Source organism: Pinus tabuliformis, chromosome 5_2 (genome assembly GCF_031772625.1).
Source record: "Pinus tabuliformis cultivar Carrire ecotype Pingquan chromosome 5_2, CPIR1, whole genome shotgun sequence".
Lineage (NCBI taxonomy): Eukaryota > Viridiplantae > Streptophyta > Pinopsida > Pinales > Pinaceae > Pinus > Pinus tabuliformis.
The window spans coordinates 1,141,087,025-1,141,111,695 of record NC_142306.1 but is presented as its reverse complement, the minus strand read 5'-3'; the positions used below and the strand labels follow the sequence as shown (position 1 = coordinate 1,141,111,695).

The window sequence follows — 24,671 nt, the reverse complement described above, 5'->3', positions numbered from 1 at the left end:
AGCACTCAACTAATTTACAAATTCTGGCACAACCACTTTTCCCTTAAGTCTCTTTTAGATAGTGATCTCTATATACACAACATCTACAGCAAGGGACAAATTTTGACAACAAAAGTAAGCAAACCCAGCTCACAACCCTTGCTCATGGACTCCATACAATAGTGACTAAAACAAATTTGTTGACACCAAACCCTCTCAACAATGTCATACCCAACTTGGTTTATCTTGAGAAACCCACAAAGATTTATGAGTGATATGTTCAAGTTCAAAATGATATTCTTATAAGAAGCTTGTATAGGGAGAGTTGAGGGTGACTTTTTATCCCCAAATTACATACATAGTGAACTTAAATGCTAGATAAAACTCAAAATAACATGAATGTTGTAACATTCATCAGATAGCAAGACTTGTACCTTCTCGCATGGATGGTTCTAGCCAACAATTAGAGGTAAATTGAGAGTGTGGATAAGATGTGTATGCTTGTATATGCAAGCCACTCATCAGAATTAAAGCATCAACAAAACCAACATCTTTCAGCAGAGGCAATACACCTATATTTCACTAGAAATAATATGCCGGTACAATCTCTTTTCCAGCCCCCAAAATTAATAACTCATGGCCTTGATGACCCACCCAACTCCTGTGCAATATTTCTTCAACAATGGCAATGTCAACTTCTTTGCAACTTGCAATATCAAAATACATGAACGCTGTTTCCAGCGTCTGACAGCACATCGCATATGCTCCCACAATTGAGGACAACGATTTCAATGTAGGAAGACATACGTAACGCATTGCCTCTCAATTGATTTTTGCACTTGTAGTCACTCTCTTTGGCCCCCCTAATCTGTATGCCAACTTCCTTACTTAGGTTGTACCTCATGCCCAGGTTGCCAATGGATCTTGGTGCACAGATACACTCTTCAAGAGCGTTCGACAATATACACATAGTGTTAATCGTTCATTGCAGGTCATCAAATCACATTCTAACGATCATGCATCCCCCTGAGAATGCTGATGGTGGGCTTGAGCTTTATGTCAACCTCAATCTCGTAAAGCAACATTGAACAATGGCTCAAAAACGCTCTTTTACAACTATATTTCTAGCTCGCTTGTCACGTTATACGTGGATTGGCCCCCCCTGTTGTTGCGTGAATCAGTGCGGCCCTTCCATGATCTCGTATGAGCCTTTAACTTAGCCGACGCAATGCTCCTTGTGCTCTACTATCCACCAGCAGTGTCGGCTATGTCATCTGACAACATATCGATCATCTGGTCATTGATACAATGCTTGGTCCATGGAATTGTGCGGACTCTTAGTTAGAGCATGGGACTACATGCAAGATTACTTCTGCATGATTTACTCCTTGATTTTCTCCTTCTTTAACTCCGCACCTAGTTAGTTCTTTTGCATGATTTATTCCCTGATTTGCTCCTTCTTTCACTCCGCAACTAGCTAGTTCTCTCTGGAACTTATTGTAGGTGTTGAGTCTTCTCATTGATCACCACTATGGTGCATTACCTTGGGATCTTCACCCAGTAATGCTATATCATGAGCATTGTAACCTATTTTCTAATGAATCATTCTTTTGTTCTTTCGATTTTCTTTTAGTGTTTTTGCTTTGCAAAGTTGTGTGTTCAACCTTTACTAGCTAGATTCATCTATGCAGGTTTTCTAACACATTTACATGGTATCAGAGCCCACAGGTTGCTAGATAAAAGGCGCACCAGTACTTTATTTTGCAGGTATTACAGCTTGGAGATCGAAGATCGACAGAAAAATGGAGTTTCCTAAAGCATCGATCCTAACATCGTACAACTATCACGAATGGAAAGACAAAATGGCTCGATACCTTCGTCAAAAAGGGTTGTACATGATTACCATGGCTGCAGAAGTGGAACCCACTTTAGCCATAGAGAAATCCAAGTACCTCAACTGTATGGATGAGGCCCACAGATCCATATGCATGTGCATCTCTCCAGAGTTGCAGTTTCATCTATCTGCCTGCAATACTCCTAATGAGATTTGGAAAAAAGTTGAAGAACTCTACGAGAAACAGGATGAGATGAAAGGACATCTGCTCGAAGTGGAGCTGCTGTCATTGGATCCACGGAACTATGACAGAATTCAAGACTTCTTCACCAAATATAATGATCTATTGCTGCAACTCAAGGGTTGTGGAATTGACAAATCCAAGGAGGAGAGTCGCCAAGTTCTCTTTATTATGTCAAAGCTCGGACCGGAATACTCCGTCTTTGTGTCTACATTTCATTCAGTAAGGCTCGCAATAGGTAAATCCTACACTATGCCTTCTCTCAAAGAGTTCATGGAGTCCCTTACTTTTGAGCAAGATAAACTCATTGGCATGGGGAAAATCAAACCTCCAAAAGCGCATGCACTTGTTGTGCATGATGGCAACCATAATAAAAATCACAGATCTGATTCAAATCAGAAAAATCAGCAACAAAAAGACAAGGGAAAAGCGCATTCCCATCCAAAGAAGGAAGGGTACACCAAGCCCTTCAATGACTCCTCTGGCTCGAGAAATGAGAAAGGGAAGAAAGGAAACAAATGCACCTACTGTCAAAGAGGATTCCATCTAGAATCCTCTTGCATGAAGAAACAAATTGACCAAATGGCAGAAATCCTTCAGAAGCACAAACTTGGGGACCACATCCCTCAGGGCGCTAAGAAGAAAACTGAGGATCCGCCACACGGGAAAGGTAACAATTTTCATGCTTTAGTTGCAATTAATTCTTCTCCTGATGCATGGATTATAGATTCTGGTGCATCACATCATATCGCTACTGCAAAGGAAGTCTATACCTCTTTGGATGCATGCAAAGGACCTCCCGTCCTCATGGGAGATGACTCACCTATTGAGGTCACCGGAAAAGGTAGAGTGAAACTTTTACACAGAAGCTTTGAAGATGTGCTTCATGTTCCAAAACTTTCGGTAAACCTACTTTCAGTGTATCAAATCACTCATTCTGGCACCGGAAAGAGAGTGGAATTCCCTCTAGATGCAGTGAACATATATGACCTACATAGCAGCTCCAAAATTGCAACCGGTGAGGTGAACATTGGAGCCACACTGTATACATTTTCTGAATTTATTGAATCTGAATCCTCCTTATTGCTTACACACGCTGATGATAGTAGTAGGCTTTGGCACGAGAGGTTTGGTCACTTAAATTACAGGTATATGCAGTAGCTAAGCAAGCATAAGATGGTGGAAGGCTTGCCAAATATCAGTTTCTCCAAAGGATTTTGTGAAGGGTGTGTCCTTGGCAAACATCCTAGAGAAAAGTTTGACACTATTAAGACTCACAGAGCATCCTCTCCTCTAAATCTGATCCATAGTGATCTCATGGGGCCTTTTCCTCATCCTTCCATCAACAAAGCAAGGTTATTGCTTACATTTATTGATGATTTCTCACGGTATACTTGGGTGTATCTTCTCAGGGACAAATCTAAAGTTTTTGCACACTTTGAAGATTTCAAAGCACTAGTTGAGACACAGTCAGAGAGAAAGATCAAAGCCCTCCGTACAGACAATGGGGGGGAATATGTTAACACAACACTTCAAAACCTTTGCCTTCAGTCCGATATACAGTTGCAGTACACAGTTCCATACACTCCGCAGCAGAACAGAGTTGTTGAGAGAAAGAACCGATCTCTCAAAGAGATGGCTTCCTGCATGTTGCATGCTAAGTCACTGCCTCATAAGCTATGGGCTGAAGCACTTAATTGTGCTAACTACATCCAAAACAGATCTCCTCATAGCTCTGTCAAGGATCAGACCCCCTTTGAGACTTGGAGCGGCACTAAACCAAAGGTCACCCACTTCCATGTTTTCAGCTCCCGAGCATGGGCCAGGATCCCCTCTGAAAAGAGGAAAGCTCTTGATCCACAGAGCATTGAGTACATCTTTGTTGGATACCTTGATGGTGTGAAGGGATACCGACTCCTGATTTCCTCTACGGACAAGCTCATCATTGAGCGAAGTGTCAAATTTGAGGAAAGTCTCTCGCATGCACCTCAATTGTCACATGCAGACACCTTTTATCTACCTCATGTTCGAGATGATGACTCAGTACACTCAGACGCAGATGCAGAGACAGAGTCTTCAGATACAAATCCAGTGCATGCATATGATGATCCACATCCAAGCCCAGATCGGGCTTCCAACAATGAATCAAATTCCCCTGTCATAAATCAGAGAACAAGGAGTTTACGTGAGATATATGCACAAGACCACCCAGCTGCTAGAAATGGTCTTGTGGGGGATAATTCTGATCTGCAGAGGACTAGCTCAGAGTTTATTGAGCCTCCTCTTGTCCTCACTGCCACTAAACCATTGCCATCCTAGCATTGTCATTTGGTTTAGTCTTCTGATCCACAGTCTTATGTTGAGGCTGCTGGGCATCCATCTTGGGAATTCGCCATGGAGGAGGAGTATAACTCCCTCCTCGAGAACCAGACCTGGGATCTGGTCCCCCTACCATTAGGAAGGAAACTTGTCCGATGCAAATGGGTCTACAGGACCAAGAGTGGTGCAGATGGGCAAATCACTAGACGGAAAACAAGGCTAGTAGCCAAAGGCTTCCAACAAGTGCATGGCATTGATTATAACGAGACCTTTGCTCCAGTAGCAAAGATGGATTCCATACGCCTTACACTTTCCATTGTGGCTGCCCACGGGTGGGAAGTACATCAGATGGATATGAAGAATGCCTTTCTTCATGGAGACTATCTGAGGAGATCTACATGAAGCAGCCACATGGTTTCATTCAGGATTCATCTTTGGTCTACAGACTGAAGAAATCTCTCTATGGCCTTAAGCAGGCCCCGAGAGCTTGGTATGTGAAGATGAATTCTTTTCTCTTATCACAAAACTTTGAAAGATGTAAATCTAATCCGAATGTTTACATGCTCAGGACACATGATTTTCTTCTTATCTTAGTTTTGTATGTGGATGATCTCCTAATCACCGATAGCTCGGCTTCAGCGATTGCTACAGTCAAGAGGGCCTTGCATAATAGGTTCTTGATGACGGACATGGGTCCATTACACTTCTTTCTTGGTCTTGAGATCAGCCAAGATGCCACAGGCATCAAACTCTCTCAGGGTAAGTATGTACAAGATCTCCTCGAGAGATTTCGCATGACTGACTGCAAGCCAGCACAGACTCCTTTTCTGTCTGGGGTCTGCCTTGAGGATGGAGGTGCCACTCCATTAGTTGACAGCACTCTCTACCGACAATTAGTGGGGAGCTTATTGTACCTCACCCACTCCAGACCAGATCTCTCATATGTAGTAGGGGCAGTTTCCAGATACATGCAGGAGCTACACTGGAATGCTGCCAAGCGCATCCTTCGATATGTGCAGGGCACCATCACCTTTGGGATTCACTATGCAGCAGGCACTGCATTGAATCTCCTTGGCTTCACAGATTCTGATTAGGCAGGAGACAGCATTGTTCGCAAGTCCACCTCCGGATATTCACTCAGTCTAGGATTTGGCTCTATCTGTTGGTCGAGCAAGAAGCAAGCTGCTATTGCTCTCTCTTTAGCTGAGGCCGAATACAGAGGAGTAGTCAACATCACTATTCAGGCTCTGTGGCTACAACACTTCCTCACTGAGTTGGGCGTCCAGTTCCACCAGCCCATTGTCATTTGGTGTGACAACCAGAGCACTCTCAAATTTTGTAGGGATCCAGTATAGCAGCAGCGGACGAAGCACATAGAGATCCATATGCACTACATCAGAGACTTAGTATATGATCGGGTCATTGATTTGCAGTGCTGTCCTTCAGCAGAACAAACTGCAAACATCTTCACCAAGACATTCACTGAGCAGAAGTTTTGCTCTCTACGCGATTGTCTTGGAGTGAAGGACACAGTGGCTTAGCAACTGTCTTTTCTTCCTCTTTTCTTTTGAGTACATTGTATTTTGAGGGGGGCGGGACGGTTTCCCATGAGGTTTTCCCTCTTTCCTCAATTTTAGTACAAGTTGCACTGTATTTTGGGTGACCTTTGGCCTTAGTTGCCAGGGCCCATTTTCTATTTTTCCCCATAGTGGTGTTCAAGGGGGGTGTTGGAAGTACTACACACCTACATGCAGACTTTTAGTTAGAGCATGAGACTACATGCAAGATTCATTTTGCATGATTTACTCCTTGATTTGCTCCTTCTTTAACTCCGCAACTGGTTAGTTCTTCTGCATGATTTACTCCCTGATTTGCTTCTTCTTTAACTCCACAATTGGTTAGTTCTTCTGCATGATTTACTCCCAGATTTGCTCCTTCTTTCACTCTGCAACTGGCTAGTTCTCTCCGAAACTTGTTGTAGGTGTTTAGTCTTCTCATTGATCACCACTATGGTGCATTACCTTGGGATCTTCACCCAGTTATGCTATATCATGAGCATTGTAACTTTTTTTCTAATGAATCATTCTTTTGTTCTTTCAATTTTCTTTTAGTGTTTTTGCTATGCAACGCTATGTATTCAACCGTTACTAGCTAGATTCATCTGTACAGGTTTTTTAACATATTTACAAAAATCCGTCACCCAGTCCACATGCAGTGGTGCGGCCCCTGCAGTATTCAACAATAATACACGGTGGTGCTTAAACCAAACACACTATCACGGTCCGTTTATTATCAAGTAGCTCATTCTATATTGTGCACCTCTTCTAGTAACTCAACTCAGTCGTTATACAGACCTGAGCTTCAGCACAACAATTCCATATGTTGCCTGGCTCTTTTTTTCTACACATCATATTGACGCTTGCATGCAGACACGGACGTCTCCAGTTGATCACATGCTCACGACTCCTAAGATGAAAGCGGATGCTTTAATTAATTACGGGGACTTACAAACGGCTCCAACTTTGCCTCACGCCCCACTTACGAAACAATTAGATTCAAATTCAACGCAAGAAATGTGTTGCGCCCTTGAAATTGTCGGCCCACACAGACCATCCGACGCAACGTAACCCCATGCCTCTTCAACTGGAACTGTGGCTAATTCACCGAGGTCGAAATTTTGCTCGTGCTTCACCTGAATCACCAACATTGGCCAAACCAAATAATAATTCGGCTTTGAACTTAGTCTTCCGACCAATGCGACGCTCGGCAGTGGGGAAACTCAGCTACGATTTTCATTATTGCCACCACTAGAAGCACAAAATCCTTGGATTGATCTCCAATACGGTGCAATTTGTCGCTTTAATTCCTTGCTAAAGGAAAATTCGATGAAAAGAGTGCTGGGAACCTTGCGGCTCAATAATTAATTCACTCCCTTCATAAAATTTTAAGAAATTTGCCCCTTTATAATTTAGGCTAAATAATTCAACAATTCGAAATTTAGGCTAAATAATTCAACGATTCGAAATAGAAATTGTTGAGCAGTTTATATATAAAAGGCAATTTCACGGGCCTTAGGAAAAAATATTTTCAGTAAATTCCATCACAATCTTTCTGCGGAATTGATCTGCGTTGGGCCTTCATGTTGGCAGGATGTATAATTTTGATACCATTGTAATCTTCCAAATGCAAAAATTTAGGGTTTTTTTGAAAATTTAACTCAGAAATAATTCAGATACAATTCCATTCATAAACAAAAGATTGTCATGTAAAATTTAACAACATAAAATTGCAGATAACAATAATGAGCAGAAGAAATCTCAGCGTTATTTATAATATGTAAACTGGGGTTTTACATGCCAAAACAACGATATGACTAAGATCGAACTGGCCTCAAGAATATGTTCCAATGCTGCCCTGGCCCTCCACCAAAACTGAATTGAGCTGCCACTACTAAGCTCTCGTGTGAGTTTTGGATGAATTCAGCAAGGAGAGATGGGTGCACTCCACCAAAACTGAACTGAACTGCCACTACTAAACTCTCATGTGAATTCTGGATGAATTCACCAAGGGGAGATGGGTGCTCACTCAATCTCTCTAAATTATTACTACTGAAGTAGAGAACCAGGTTCTCAAACCTTTCCGGAAGAAGAAAATATAAATCCAAGATGTCCTCTAATAGCCTTCTCCTCCCCTTTTATAAATTTGATGGGCCCCTCTAGAACCTCCTATTTTATTATTATTTTAATCATGTAGCACTTTTCCCTCTTTTATTTCAATTAAAATATTCTTTTTAAGTGGGAACATGGTAAATTGGCCACCATACTCTCTCCAATTATTGAAAGCCACTTCTCTGCATCTCATTTTGTAGATCTTCTCATTTTGGTTCCAACGAGCTATTACACTGAGGTGTTCCATCAATTAATCCTCCGAGAATGCCACCTCGAGCATAATTAATTAAGTTAGCCCCATAATGATGCAATTTTTTGAAAGTTGTCGAAATGCAACAGAACGAAAGGAAAATTGTGCGAGTGATGGAGTATACCAAGTGAATGCCATCGGATCCCATAAAAACTCCTCAAAACTCCTTCAGAACCCCTAATGACATAAACCTGCTCCTCTGATCTGGCCATCCCGTGCCCGGGAAATCCACCCTAATTGTACTACGGAGGAAAATAAAAATGGGGATACCACACAATGTATTTACTATGAATCTATCTAGCCTTGTTGAGATGTGCTCTAGTCCGATCCTCCTGTTACTCCCTGTGAATTTAGAGATATTGAGATTAATATCCACAAGATCTAAATGTGTAATGAGATCTTCCATTCTTTCCAAGAAGGGGTTCCTGACTATATTCCCTCCCTTTTTTCCAACTGATGCAGAGTGGTGTTGAAATCTCTTGATATTATACAGTTGGTATTATGAAGAAGATCTCTTTAATTCATCATTGACTCCCAACATTCCACTTTTTCATGGTCAGAATTTGGCATATATACATTTAAAATGGAGCAATTTGTGTCATTGGGGACATGGATCAAATATCTGATGATCCAATGAATGATCCTTTCTTCCCATATCATTTTGAAAAGATAAGGATCCCACATAGTGCATATCCCCTTGAATGCTCCTCTTGAATCTACTATTGTTTCCTTCCTTCCTTTTCGAACTGATCAAATTTTTGTAAGAGCTTCATGCTTTCCCATTTTTGTCTCCTAAATGAGGAGAATGTGTAGTTTTTCCATTCTAATCAAACTTTTTAACTTCACTTCTCTTATTTCATGGGCTATCGCCCTACAATTCCAAGAGATTATATTCATTATTTATTATGTGTTTTTGAGTTCCCCTTGACTGAGAGCTTTCTTGGATTTGTTTCTTTTGTTGCTTTGGGATCTTTAGAGGTGATCCATGGATTATCATTTGCATTCCTTTCTCCTTATCTTGTTTTTCCTGTTGCATCCTAGCTTCTCGATTTGTATTTTTACCCACCTTTTGTCTCGATTTCGGTATTTTTGCCTCTTAATCTGTCTCATTATCATATCTATCAACTACCACAACCATCTAATCCACTTTTTCTGTAGTAGGAAATATCATGTCCTCTTCCCCCTCTGAAACTTCTTCCTCTTATTGGATGTTTGGGCTTAGTTCTTCATCCATATTTGGCGCTAGGTCAACCTCTAGGTTTGGGGCACCCCTTGATTTTTCCCGGATTTCATCCATAACCTCATTTCCTTAAATTTCTCCCTCTTCCAACTCATTTTCTAAGGCTACAAATTTGTTCCACTGTAGATCTAAGCTTGTTCATGCTTCAAAGATCGATCCCAGGGGTGCATGCATCTTTTTTTTTGGAGGGGCATTCATTGCTTGCACTGCTCCTTGTTCTCTTTGATTGTTTTGCTTAGGATTTCACCTCTTTCTCTTTTGCTACTACTATTACCTGAACCCTCCTTATGCTTTTGTGCTTCCTCTAACTTAGGATACCTTTTGGAAAAGTGCTTGTATTTATGACATTACTTACACTTAAATGGGATATGATCATAATCTACTTATTGGATACAAGACCAATTATCCAAAGAGAGTTGGTTCACTTTAGGGAGCCCTTTCTCTAGATCCACCTTCACACAATTCCTCGCACATGCAAATAATTTTTCTTTTGGATCTGCCTTATCAATGTACCTTCCCAGTGCATTACCAATAGATTTGAGTGTTTCATCATTCCAATAATGCAACGACAAGTGAGGAAGCTTAACCTAGACTAGAAATGTTGTAGGCACATCATTTTCTGGGTTGAAATTTAAAGTCCATCAATCTGAATAAAGCCCCTTGACGACCATAAAGTATGGGAAGCTTCTAAATATTAGATCTCGATCTTCCTGAAGTCCTTTTAAACAAGAAGGTGAAGAATCCCTTTCCGCAGAAGGCACAATCTATCTTGCCTTTGATTATAGGAATCCAAGTTCGATCAACCCATTGCATCAGGGTTCTTAGAGAGGGACAAATCCCCATGAATTGGCCAACAAGCCCTCTTTTAGCTAGATTGAGTCCCATTAATCTTGACTTTCCTGGATTCACCTACACCTTTGGAATAGAGTCTAACTTCTTGACAAATCAAAAGACCTTTGATTTTTGAACTTTTGGACCTTGAGAAACAAGGCGATGAAGGCTACCGTAGCAGATCCAGGGGGATTTAGAGAAGAGGACGAATGAGGGGGTGCAGGCAAGAGAGTGACACCCCTAGTGTCCATTGTCATGACTATCACGCTATGAGTTCAGAGGTAATAAATTCCCTAACCATATTTAAATTTAATTAATAAGCACATAGAAACATAACGCTTACAATAATTTTACAATATAACAAGAGTCTTAACTTGTAAATAGGTTTTGTTACAATACCATGACTTATCAATCTCACATGCACAAATATCACAATCAAAACATTTTATCACTATTTTATTTTAATATTTCTTAATTAAATCTACAAGAAAAAGGTTATAATTACTTTTGAAATATATCTAAACGTCCTATCCACACTACTACTAAGAATATTTAGTGGATATTTCATAGAGATTAAATAAAGATTTTAATAAAATTAAAAATTAAAATACTTTTATATATAGAGATCTGAAATTTATATAATATAAATAATATTATTAAGAACCAACATTGATCCATCTTAACTAAGGATCTACCAAGCGGTGAGAGGAATCAAGTCTCTTGAGGTGCAAACCTTTCTTCAAGTTTTTTTCACTCAAAAGAAGTCTGCATATCTAGAGATTTGATCCCTCTCGACCCTTGGTAGATCGAGAGTTAAGATGGGTCTTTGCTAGTCTTATACAAATATCAATTATAACACATACCATTAAACTATAATAGGGTAGTATTTGGTTCCATGTATGAGATTAAGGCTAAATACTACTTAAAATGCATATGGTCAAATTGTTGTAATCTCAACAATGACCATATAGAGATACTAACCTTCCTCTAAACATTGTTTTATGGTTTTGAAATATGACTTAAAAATACTTTTGATTAGTTAAATGATCATTTTCTTTGAACATTAAAAAATATGTTAATACCCAACATATAAAAGTAGGTTGCTAAAGTGTGAATGTGTAATTTGAGCAAGCCTAATATTTAAAAATATGTGCTTAAAAAAAAAAAAATTCCAAAAAAATACATATACACTTCATTTTAAGAAATCATAAATCCAGAGTAAAAAAGAATATATACATCAACATAAACTTGAGCAATCAAATATCAATATCAATATAAAAAATTCACTAACTTATCAAATATCAATATCAATATAAAATAATTCAGTAACTTTAAAGTCATAACCTTATTGAAGGAAATTTTAAATCGGTTGAATTACCTTGTAACAGCTCCATCTTCCACAAAAATACTCACTACGCGTTCAAAGACGGAGATTAGTGAGTGGTTGCTGTTGCTATCTTATCACAATGATTCGTGAATTGTGACCTTTGTATTGAATCCAACCTTGCAGTGGAGTGTTAGAGGAAGCCACAGCGGTTTTCGTAATGGTAGAAGCTTATAACTCTTATCAATCCCGTCGATTACATTACATAATCTAACACGGAATCTATCATTCCTCTATCTTATGATTGATTATGGAATCTGAATGTGAATTGTGAATGGGAATATAACAGCCGATATCTTGAATTAAGCAGCAGCAAGGATATTTCATTTCAGGCGCTGGAGAAGACTAATGGCTGCCAATTATGGAACATTTCAGCGGATACACAACCTCCCAAAACGAATGGTTTCGATATCTAATACTCCTCTTCAAAACAATTCGTCAAGTTTTTCGAAAAGGAGTACAGCACTGACAGTCCCGGTACTTGCAGGTGGTAGAAATGGGAGGCCTTACAAAAAATTGTATCATCAGAAACAGAAGAATAAGAGGAGAATCGGAGGATTGATAACAATTAAAGCCAAAAAGGATGGGAAATCTAGTAACTGGGGAGACAGGACACCACCCCCTTTCGCCAATGGAAGTCCTGGGGGTACTGATTGCCCGGTTCCATTTGACCAGCAACCTGTGAATGAATATCAAAGTCTCACCAATTCCGACTTTTTCTCGTGGGCGAATGAAGATATTTGGAAATACGGGCTGCGTCTTGGGGGAATCGGTACAGCATTTACAGTATTAATAGGGTGGCCAGTGGCGAGTGTGAGCGTGGATCCGGAACATGAGCTTCTGAAATGTGGGATTGGAGCTTTGTGTGGAGGATTGTTAGTTGTCACCCTCGCTGCTCTCCGACTGTATCTAGGATGGGCTTATGTTGGCAATCGTCTCCTCAGTGCTACTGTAGAATGTAATCCCAAATCACAACTTATTTCACATTTAAATCTTATCAATTTAACATGGGAAATTTGTAGTGGTTAAATTTAGCCATCAGCTGGTAAGTTTAGCCCTTTTTTAATTTTAATTTTAATTTGTCTTTTACACAAAAATAATTGTTGCCAAATTAATATAGGGAAAAATGATTTTATACAACAATTTTGACAAATTATTTAAAATTTGTATTCATTATTATTTTTACATGAAAATTTATAATTGACATTGTAAAAATAAGTAAGATTGATTTCTTTTAATTAAAGATAAATATGATACGAAAAATTTCTCAATATCTGTTGTTTTTGGTTTTCTGTACTAATAAAAATTCAATCATATTAAATTCTGCCAAATATAGGCATGATTCCCACAAAGGTTTAAATTTATGTTTCTGGTCTGCTGGACTTTTGTGTTTGTGTTTGAATGACTGGCTAATAAACCTTTCTGGCAATTTTGTAATTTTAAGACACTTATCTTGTGTAGGCTGCCTTGGGCCTTTTTTCCAAATTCCTATCGTTGTAAAAGGACCAGTATGTACATCTCTTAATTAGCATTTAAAAATATCATTCAAAAGGATAAAACAGTTGCAAAATTATGTGTTTACTATTAAAACCTGCTTGCATTGCAGATGAGGAGACGGGTTGGTATGATGGAGAGGTATGTATTATTGTGGTTTTACTGTAATACTTATTTATTTTCGGTTTAAATTTTTTATAGGATTTACCACAAAGGAATAATCCTTTGCTTTCTTCATTTATTTGTCAGAGAAGGGTTATCAATAGGAAACGTCACTAATGCTCTTGCAATTACGTAGATTCTAAAATTTGTTCATGGATTGTTCCTTCTGCAATTACATTAGGTGGATCTTAATATAAATCTCAGCAAAAAATCATAAGAAGTGAATTTAGTATTACTCCTATGGGAAAAGCAGTTTTTTGGATTAATCCCTTTTTATTAAATAGTGTGTTTATTCCACAATTTCTAAACCCATTGTAATTTTGTTGATTAGACGCATGTTCAAATGCTTCTGAACTTTCACGAGTGGACCTAATTGAGATATTCCTTACCATCTTACATTAGTCAAGATTACGTTTTTTAAACTGTCTGAGATGGTTGGAAAGTGGAAAAATCTCGACATCCCATAATTTTTCCTTGAGATATTTGCAATTTTTTTTATTTTGAGTTTTTATTGTGTGATGGACCAACACAACCCCAAATAAGAGACCTCAATTTTCGAAATCTTCAGAATGAAGACATTCCCAGAACAGATGCATCCATGTGATAGGTCTGTGACCTTATTATACACACATAACACCATGAGAATGCAAATAGCAACTTGCATAGTTGTGAGTAATGATGATGGTCTTTGTCACTTGACCGAACTCTTATATTCATACCCAAGACCAAATATGTTTGGTAGTAATTGTTATTGGTTATTACATTCATGCATAAGTCAGGAAACTTAGCATAGAACAGAGAAAAGCTAACTTACAAGTTTTCTAAAGCGAAGAGGAAAATTGTACATAATAATGCCTTAGTGATAAAGTTGAAATTCAGTATATGAAGCTGGGGTTAAGTGAGACTAGATATCAAGTTTCAATCAGTATATTTAAGGCCACTTGTTTGACTAAAAATATATAGCTGATGGCCAAGCCAAGGCATAGATACTAAAGGCAAGAAAGTGGAGATCATAGTATTGGAGTTTCGAATACCCTTAAAAGTTCCATTCCAAAAACATTCATTTGGTGTCTCTGAAATTTTAACTTTTGATGCACAGAATAAACACTATTTTAATCTTGGGCTCAAAACCAAGCCAAATGCGGTATCTGCAGACCAAACTATTGGGTGGAAGGCATAGAGGAAGCTAGAAGTGTAATACACAGTATTTTCTTAATCCTTATATCATTTTAATCTAAGGATCTGTAGCTTCACTTGCGTTAAAATGTTTGGCACGTGGCATCTAGCATGAGAATTTTTTCAGCAAATAGTGATCTGTGAGATCTCATGTGAAACTCTAGCCAGAGGTGTCCTCCTTACCATCTAGTAATGTGTTTTAGCATTTTATGTTTTCATGTACTTGGAGCATCTTGGTCTCTACATCGTTTGGAGGTATCCCAGAAAGTTCTTTTGCTGTCATTTCTGTAAAAAGTGGTTGTAAGCTGGCTGTAATATACTGCTTGGTGTGTCTGTGTATATTTTTTGGTAACTGTGCGAAAAATGCACAAAAACAAGGAGTAACCATATGATTCTCTCTCACTGTATTTCTAAAGCTGGCTTGGATAATAGTTAGTGTCTATACAACCAAACACCGAAAATAGTAGAAGGAAAAAACAAGTAGAGTCCTCACAGACAGAAAACATACTAAACTTAATGAGAAGGCACCTAAATGCAATCCATAATTGGATCTGGTTCCTTCAACAGAGACCTAGAGTTATCTTCTAGAGTTGATTTTACTGTTTGAGCTACTAGTGGCCTCTCATTGAAAAGAGAGGGTGATTTGGAGAGTAACCCAGAAACTTTGTAAGCTTTGATCTTCTGAGAGCTTTGAGTTCCTTTGAGGAGTGTTATTGACTTGACAACAAAATTTTGCAGGAGAATGGGATGAGAAGCCCAGAAGTCCTGCTGAGGATTGTTGTGCTATTTCTATGATGTCCTTTCAGCCTTGAATGTTTTGACATCTCCCTTTTTGTTATTTCCAGATCAGTTTGTTTTTTTCTTTTATTTTTAACTGATTGAAATCTCTTATCCTCTTTTTTCAAGGAGTTGTCGGGTTTTCTGGGAATTCACCTTCTTAGTTTTCCTTCTTGGACTAGTATCCATAAAGTCACGAACATCACGACACAGTTGAGGTCTGAGTGTTGGGTTCACATAATTCAAAGCGTGCATCCGCTTGGCCTCTTGTAGGTCTAACACTATCTTTTCTAGAGAGCCCTTGCTCAAATCCATATCCACACAGATTCTAACATAGGTAAGTATCCCATTTTCAAGTTTCAACCATTTTGTTATTATGGCATACTTCTTTGAAAGTCTTGATCTCCCATAAATGAATGGGGAAATACGGTAATCTTTTTTTCTTTATTTATTTATTTTAAAATTATGTCCTATATTTACAGGAAATGTTTATAAACTGCACCGCAAAAATTGGAAGGGTATATACAATGAACATCATAAACTCTTATCTAGAGCTTTCAATACTGATATAAATTCAGAATAAGTGAAGGGATCAAGAGATTGAGAATCTTTGATTAATAGAGTACCTTTAGCCCAGATTTTGTTGTTAAAATTTGGGTATCAGAGGACAAGTGGTTTCCTAAGGCTTTGATCTTTGGCCTAGGGAAAAGTGTCCAAATTTATTTGTACTTTTCTCCTAAAGTGACTTTATAAGTGGTAAAGTCAATTTAATTTAAAAGTGACTTTATAAGTGGTAAAGTTACATTTTAATTTAAATGTGACTTTATTAAAGTCAATGAAGAATTAGAAAGTGAAAAAGTGACTATGGAAATAAAAGGCTAAGTGGGTTTTTATTTAAGTGGGTGAGTTAAAAAATAGAAACGAGAATTAAATGCACATTTATTCTCATCCCTAGATCTAAATGAATCTCAGCCATTAGATCTTAGGGTAATCGAAAAGATCATTTAGAGAGTAAAAGGAGAAGAGAAGGAAAAAAAGATCAATTCATTCTTTCATGAGCATTTGAGAGAAAGAGAAGAGAGAGCAAGGAGAAAATTTCTGAGCAGTGAGGAAGTGAAGGAGAGCAGCAAGAAGACATTTTAGCAAATCTGGGCAACAACATTTATTAGCATGCATCCCAAGGCAAAATCGTACAGCAGGAGAAAGGCACAGAAATCGAGGGAGAGGGACGACAGCGAGGGCATGAATTTCGAGGCAGGTTTTGGGCACGATTTTTGAGGCAATCGTACTGTTGAAATCTGTACGGTTCGTACAACAGGTTCCGGGCATGATTTTCAAGGCAGGCCGTACAACATTTAATGTCGTTTTATTGTTGGAAATTTTTTTGTTTTGGTAGTTTGCTGATTGGCATGATTTCGAGGCGGAGTTCAAGCACGAAAATAGAGATAAGTTGTAATTTGTGGTTGCTAGAATTTTTACTGTGTAATTCAGTTTCTCTGTAAAGCATTTTCAGAAATAAAGAAGAGCTCTCAAACTAGTTTTCCCCAAGAGTTGTAGGGGGGTTTTTCCAGGGTCACATTGACCAAAAATCACTGTGTTATTTTCTGTGTGTGGCTGTCATAATTTTACTGTGTTTTATTTCTGCAATTTCAGCAGTTGTGAAATCTCTAAATTTGTGTTTTCAGAAGATATTGTCATTTCCAGATTTTAGAATTTTTATCATGCTTGGATTTAAAACTAAATGCATGGAGTGATAAGGAAAACTGATAACTGGAGTGGGGTTTGAAATTCTTCATGGTATTAGAGCTTGGTTGGCTGAAAAGTGCAGTTTGGGACAACAAAGTGAAAATTATAGCAAACTGATTTTTACACAGAAAATGGAAACCTTTACCACAGATTTGAAAATTTCAGTTTGGAAGGACAGTGAAACATATCTTTGGGTTTGAGAGTTGAAGACAGGTTGGATGGGCAGAAAAACTACAGTGCATGGAAGGATAGCATCCAGAGCATTTTGAGGAAACAGAAGTCTGGGGCATTATGGTAAATACCAGTGTTGATAATATTGGTATCGGCAAAATATCAGCGAGGGTCCAGAAAACATCTTATCAGTAATATCGGCGAAAATATTGGAAAAATATCAACAAATATCGGCAAGCATAAAAAATATTTTTTTCAAATTTTTAAACATAGTCGATATTTTGAAAATATCACGATATTTTCAAAACAGAACATATCGTGATGTTTTCTCGGAAATATATCTTTTTGCTGAAAATATCGCAATATTTTCGAATATCTATTATCGCCGATATTATCAACAGTGGTAAATACCACACAGAACCCAGTAGTAGTACCTGCTGATCCTGTACAGTTGGCAGAGTTTAACAAAAAGAATGCTAAGGCAAAAAGATTGATTCTGGAAGGAGTCAAAGATCATGTCATTCCTCATGTGAGAGGAAAGACTTATGCACATGAGATGTGGATAGCCTTGACCAGTCTTTACCAGAGCTCAAATGAAAATAGAAAAATGGTCCTAAAGGAGAAACTGAAGGCCATTAAAATGGCTAAGACTGACGGTGCTACAACATACCTCACAAAAATCACTTCTGTGAGAGATGAGTTGGTAGCCATAGGTGAGATCATTGCACCCACTGAGTTGGTGAGGATTGCTTTGAATGGTCTTCCCAAGACTTGGGAGAATTTTGTGGATGACATTGTTGCATGGGAAAACCTTCCCGGATGGGAGAGGTTGTGGGATGATTGCATTTAGAATGAGATCAGAAAGAACCATCTTGGGGCAGCCAAACAGGTGGAGGAGGATGACAATGTGGCATTGTTAGCAAGAGGCAAGAAGGGCAGAGCAAAGAAGCAAGCTTCCAACAGTGGAGGCAAAAGCAAAGGTAACGACAAGCAATAGAACAAGGAGAAGGACTATTCCAAAGTCAAATGTTGGAATTGTCAAAAGTTGGGACACTATGCTGTTGTGTGTCTGGAGAAGAAGAACAAGAAAGGGAGAGACAAACCCATGGCAGCTTCTACAGAGATAGAGAGCTTTGATCGGGAGTTTGGGTTCATAGCTTGTGAGGCCACTAGTGCAAGATCACCTGCCATATAGGTTCAAAGGGAGTGTGCACTCTCCATTACTAATAGAGCATCTTCTAGCATTTGGTATGTTGACAGTGGCGCTTCCCGCCACATGACAGGAGTCAGCGAGTACTTCTTAGAGCTTTTAGAGGATGATACTGATATGGAGGTAGTACTTGGTGATGACAACATGGCTAGAGCAATTGGTGTGGGGACATTGACATTTGATAGGGGACCCAAACCTCCCTTGAAAGTGTCAGATGTTCTATATGTGCCTAGAATGAAGAAGAACCTGATATCCATCTCAGCACTTGAGGACAGAGGGTATGATGTGTTGTTCAGGAGAGGGCAGGTGCTTATATATCCTAGGGGAACTCCAGCTTCTTCAGCTAGAGTGATTGGTGTGTGCCATGCCAAGGTGTACAAGTTCTCATTCTAGCCCCTGATGGCATTGAGTAGCAACACCCGAGACAAGACCGACAATAGATCTAGCAGTTCAGAGTTGTGTGAGATTTGGCACCGCAGGATGGGGCACATGTATCATGGGGCCTTGAGTACATTGCAGGAGATCACTGCTGGTGTGCTAGATTTTAGTTCTAGTCACCTTGATGTATGCAGAGGATGTGCTATGGGGAAGTTTGCCAGATCCCCTTTTCCCAGCAGTGACAGCAGAGCGACCGGGATCCTTGACTTGATTCATACCGATGTGAGTGGTCGGATGTCTCATGTATCCTTGAGTGGCTATGAGTACTATGTTTTATTCATTGATGACCACTCCAGGAAGACCTGGATTTATTTCTTAAAGACCAAGAGTGAGGTCTTCAAGCGGTTTCAAGAGTTCAAAGCTCTTGTGGAGACCCAGATAGGTAGGAAGATCAAGGTCCTCAGGTCGAACAATGGAGGGGAGTATACCCTTGGTGAGTTTGTTGATTTTTGTGCTGAGGCAGGCATTAGGAGGGAGTTCACAGTTCCTTACAACCCCCAGCAGAATGGGGTTGTGGAGAGGAAGAACAGATCCATTGTAGGGGTTGCCAAAGCCATGCTTCATGATCAGGGGTTACCTTTATTTTTGTGGGCAGAGGCCTGCAACATCATTGTGTACTTGGAGAACAAGAGTCCACATCGTGCCTTGGGGAATGTGACTTTAGAGGAGGCTTTTTCTGGGAAGAAGCCTGATGTTGGGCACTTTCGTATCTTTGGGTGCCTTACATATTCCTATGTCCCCAAGGAGAATAGGACCAAGCTAGAGCCCACTGCAAACAAGGGAATCTTTGTGGGTTATAGCGAGACCTCGAAAGCTTATCGGATTTATATTCTTGCGCAAAGGAAAGTGGTGTCAATCAGGATGTGAAGTTCGAGGAGGAGAGAGCTTTCAAGAGGTCACGGGAGTTAGAGTATCCAGAGTCACCAGACCCTTAGGAGCAGCTGAGTCAGTCATAGGGATCAAGAGGTACATCGATTACAGTGTCAGGTCCATTAGTGAGCAGTGGCTCTTAGAGTCAGGTGGGTGGTTCTTCGGGCAGCATGCAGCGCAGTCCGCAGATCAATTCACAGCGTTGTCCGCTAATGGACAATTCGAACGGTACTTCAGCATCTACAGGCACAGATTCAGGCATGAGGTCAGTCGGCAGGCCTTCAGGAGTTCAGGCTTCTAATGATGATGAGGATTCTTTCACTCTGGTGGGAGAAGTATGCTAAGGAAAGAGGAAGCCCAAGTGGCTTCAAGATACCTTGCGCGAGGCCACATCAGTTGCTGGGCCAAAGAGACAGGTTAGAGAGAGTAAACCACCTGAGTGGTTCTGTAGTTACATGGCATTGGTAACAAGCATTGTTGACTCCGAGCCTTCTAGTTATGAGGAGGCGGCCAACCAACAGGTCTGGAGAGAGGCCATGATGGAGGAGTATTCTTCTATTATGAAGAATGATGTTTGGGAGGTAGTGCCGAGGCTTGAAGGTAAATCAATTGTTACTTCCAAATGACTCTACAAAGATAAAGCATGCTGCAGATGGCAGCATCGAGAATTTCAAGGCTTGATTTGTGGCGAGAGGGTTCTCACAGGTAGAGGGTGTTGACTATGAGGAGACCTTCGCTCCCGTAGCTCAGTATACATCTATTCGCTCCATTATATCGATTGCAGCAGAGATGGGTTGGAAGATCCACCAGATGGATGTGAAGACCACATTTCTCAATGGCTTCATTCAGGAGGAGGTTTATATTGAGCAGCTACAGGGTTTTGAGGTGCATGGGAAGGAGTCCCATGTATGCAGATTGAAAAAGGCACTCTATGGCCTGAAGCAAGCTCCTAGAGCTTGGTACTCGAGGATTGATACATACTTGCAGCAGTTGGGTTTCACAAAGAGTGAGGCTGATCCAAACCTATACTTCATTGTGGTGGGTGAGGAGCCTCTCATTCTGGTGTTGTATGTTGATGACTTGATCATCACTGGTGCAGAGAGACTCATTGAGGGCTGCAAGAGAGATCTTGCTTCAGAGTTTGAGATGAAGGATATCGGCTTGATGCATTATTTTTTGGGATTGGAGGTGTGGCAGGAGGAGGGGCATTTCTTCCTGGGACAAGGGAAGTACATTGTGGATATTCTTAGCAGATTTCACATGGAGGACTGCAAACCCATGTCTACACCTATGATCACTAACTGGAAGAAGCTTCACGCTTCTGATTCTGAGTTGGTGGATCCTACTCTATACAGACAGTTGATTGGTAAATTGATGTATTTGGTCAACACTCGACCAGATATATGTTTTGCAGTTAACACTATGAGCCCAGGAAAGTGCACTAGGCGTTTGCAAAACACATTCTTCGTTACTTGCAGGGGACTGTGGATTTTGGTTTGGATTATAGACAGGGTGATGGAGTGAGACTGGTAGGGTACACGGATTCAGATTGGGCAGGTTGTGCTTCAGATAGGAAGAGTACTTTCAGGTGCTGTTTTGGGTTGGGTTCGGTAGTTGTGTCGTGGATCAGCCGAAAACAACAGTCAGTTGCATTGAGCTCAGCTGAGGCAGAGTATATGGCTGCTAGTTTGGCTAGTTGTGAGGCCATATGGCTTCACAAGATGTTGTTTGATCTATTTGGTCAGGCATTGAGACCTTCAGTAATTTACTGTGATAATCATAGTTGCATAAAACTCACGAAGAATCCAGTTTTTCATGACAGGTCAAAGCATATTGAGATCAAGTATCACTTCATTAAAGTCTATGTCCAAAAGGGAGCTGTCAAGCTTGAGTACATTTCCACAAGTGAGCAGGTAGCAGACATTTTCACCAAATCCTTACCACGGGGCAACCATGTCTACTTCAGAGACAAGATGGGAGTGGTGAGGAACACTTTCCTCGGTAAGAGGGAGTGTTAAAATTTGGGTACCAGAGGACAAGTGGTTCCCTAAGGTTTTGATCTTTGGCCTAGGGAAAAGTGTCAAAATTTATTTGTATTTTTCTCCTAAAGTGACTTTATAAGTGGTAAAGTCAATTTAATTTAAAAGTGACTTTATAAGTGGTAAAGTTATATTATAATTTAAAGGTGACTTTATTAGAGTCAATGAAGAATTAGAAAGTGAAAAAGTGACTATGGAAATAAAAGGCTAAGTGGGTCTTTATTTAAGTGGGTGAGTTGAAAATAGAAAGTGAGAATTAAATGCACATTTATTCTCATCCCTAGATCTAAATGAATCTCAGCCATTAGATCTTAGGGTAACTCAAAAGGTCATTTAGAGAGTAAAAGGAGAAGAAAAAGAGAAAAAGATCAATTCATTCTTTCATGAGCATTTGAGAGAAAGAGAAGAGAGAGCAAGGAGAAAATTTTTGAGCAGTGGGGAAGTGAAAGAGAGTAGCAAGAAGACATTTAAACAAATCTGGGTAGCAACATTTATTGGCACACATCCCAAGGCAAAATCGTACAGCAAGAGAAAGGCACAAAAATCAAGGAAGAGGGACAATAGCAAGGGAATGAATTTCGAGGCAGGTTTTGGGCACGATTTTCGAGGCAGTAGTAATCTGAAATCCGTACGGTCCGTACAGTCCATACAGCAAGTTCCGAGCACGATTTTCGAGGTAAGCCGTACAACATTTAATCCTGTTTTATTGCTAGAAAAATTTCTGTTTTGGCAATTTGTTGATTGGCATGATTTTCGAGGCGGAGTTCAAGCACAGAAATCGAGATAAGTTGTAATTTGTGGTCGCTGGAATTTTTACTGTGTAATTTAGTTTCTATGTAAAAGCATTTTCAGAAATAAAGAAGAGCTCTCAAACTGGTTTTCCCCAAGAGTTGTAGGGGGCTTTTTCCAGGGTCACATTGACCAAAAATCACTGTGTTATTTTTTGTGTGTGGCTGTCATAATTTCACTGTGTTTTATTTCTGCAATTTCAGCAGTTGTGAAATCTCTAAATTTTTGTTTTCAGAAAATATTGTCATTTCCAGATTTTAGAATTTTTATCATGCTTGGATTAACACTAAATGCATGGAGTGATAAGGAAAACTGATAACCAGAGTGGGGGTTGAAATTCTTCATTTGTGGCATATCTCATCCTACCACATAGAACTACAAACAGACAATAAACTAACCTCACTCTCTGAAACATAATTACACATGATCTTCCATATAATAAATAATGCTGAAATCTGCGAGCACTGCCATAACATTGAGTAGGCAGTATGAACTAGAGAATGCCAATCTCCAAGCTATGCAGCATGTCAATTCTCCCTTCCCGAAAGCAGAATTGAATATAATCCTCTAAATATCTCTAGCAGTGTTTTGCAAACTAACACTCCCCAAAAACGTGCTTCACAATCTCTAAGCAACAACAAATAGGATAAAGGACATCAGTAAGCCCACTCTCGGCCAACTGAATTTTGGATGGGATCATTTGATCAATCACTGACGAAGCTAGAAGCCTTAGCTTATAGGAAAGTGGAACTGAGAAAACGCTGAAGTTTGTGAACCCATTATCTTTTGGATCAGTTGAGACCCAGTCCCACCTTGCATTGAGGATTATCTCATCAGAGATAATGAATGTCTTTGGTGAAGCACTGAAAATAGATGATGGGAGTTATACCAATGAAGTGGTTGACCAAAGCTCCATTTTCAATCCCACTAAAACGACCTAGGCATCCCAATATCAATTTTAAATAACTTCGAATCTGGGATAAGGCCTCTCAAATCGATAATTGAAGGATGGTTAGGGGCAATCAAACCATACTGTTGAGCAAGAGAATGCCACTCCTTTCAGTAATGGGTCGTTGTGATACTTGGGTTGTTGTAAAGTGTTGAGCATAAGTGTTAATTTATGGGTCATGCATTTCACAACCAGACACCAAGTTGATGCTTCCAGTGGACTGAAAGATTAGTTTTGTGGTTGCTAACAATAAACAAGTGCCATCTTGCTAATTCTCTTCACTGTGTGTTTAATTTTTAATGAGAAAAGACTTGTTTGTGGGTGTTATTGCTAAATATTAGTAGTTTGTAAACTTTGGGTGAAATATGAGTGTTGAGATTCTAAACTTTGTGATATTATGTTGAGTTTGTGGTCAAAGTTATATGTATCAGCTGTATGTAAATTTCTGAGTAGTGAACATATCAGATTGGACTCTTTGGGAGTTTCATTAGGATGATATTTGTTCACTTTGTGTTTTCATTGAGTTTAAAATCATAAGACAACACCTACAGCAGCTTGCATGTGACATGTTTGACGAAACTTTTAGCTGAACTATCCATTGATAAACTCAGAAAATTGTGGCCACCTGAGAAACTTCCTTAGTGGAGATATTAGATAGGGTCATTGGAAGGCCAAATCAAGTCCCTCATGTGCCATAATGAATAGGAGGGTTCCAATAACAATGATGAAGGGGGTGGCCCCTTAATCTCCAAGCAAATAACCTGTGATGCTCCCAAGTGGCTGTGGAGGCACAAAGAATGGCCTCATGGTCTCCAAGTGAACCAAACAAGCTTGTGCTCCATATATAAGGGCAAGAATGATGATGCAAGCCCTCCCTTGTCTCTCTAGGTGAGACAAAACCCCATCTGGGCCCTAGATCAACTATCAAGTGTGTGGTGCAAGTGTGTAGTTGAATGGGCAATGCGGTCCAAGTGCATCATCATCATCGAATTACTGGGACACCAGCAATCAATAGGTGGTGCTGAAAGATCCCATGGTGTGGCTATCTGCTTTCTGCTATGGTGGAGACCCATGGCTCTCAATGCTCACCCTACAAGTGCCATA

General features: G+C 39.6%; 1 protein-coding gene across 1 annotated transcript in view; it reads left to right on the top strand.

Annotated features, from left to right (window-relative positions):
• Positions 1-11,792: 11,792 nt before the first annotated feature.
• LOC149163210 (uncharacterized protein ycf36-like) overlaps positions 11,793-24,671 on the top strand; it is a 76,729-nt gene continuing 63,850 nt past the window's right edge. The window contains exons 1-2 of the mRNA XM_089435974.1: positions 11,793-12,704; positions 13,353-13,381. Of these exons, the coding sequence (XP_089292100.1) occupies positions 12,095-12,704; positions 13,353-13,381 (639 nt within the window). The 5' untranslated portion in view covers positions 11,793-12,094. The remainder of the gene's footprint in view (positions 12,705-13,352; positions 13,382-24,671) is intronic.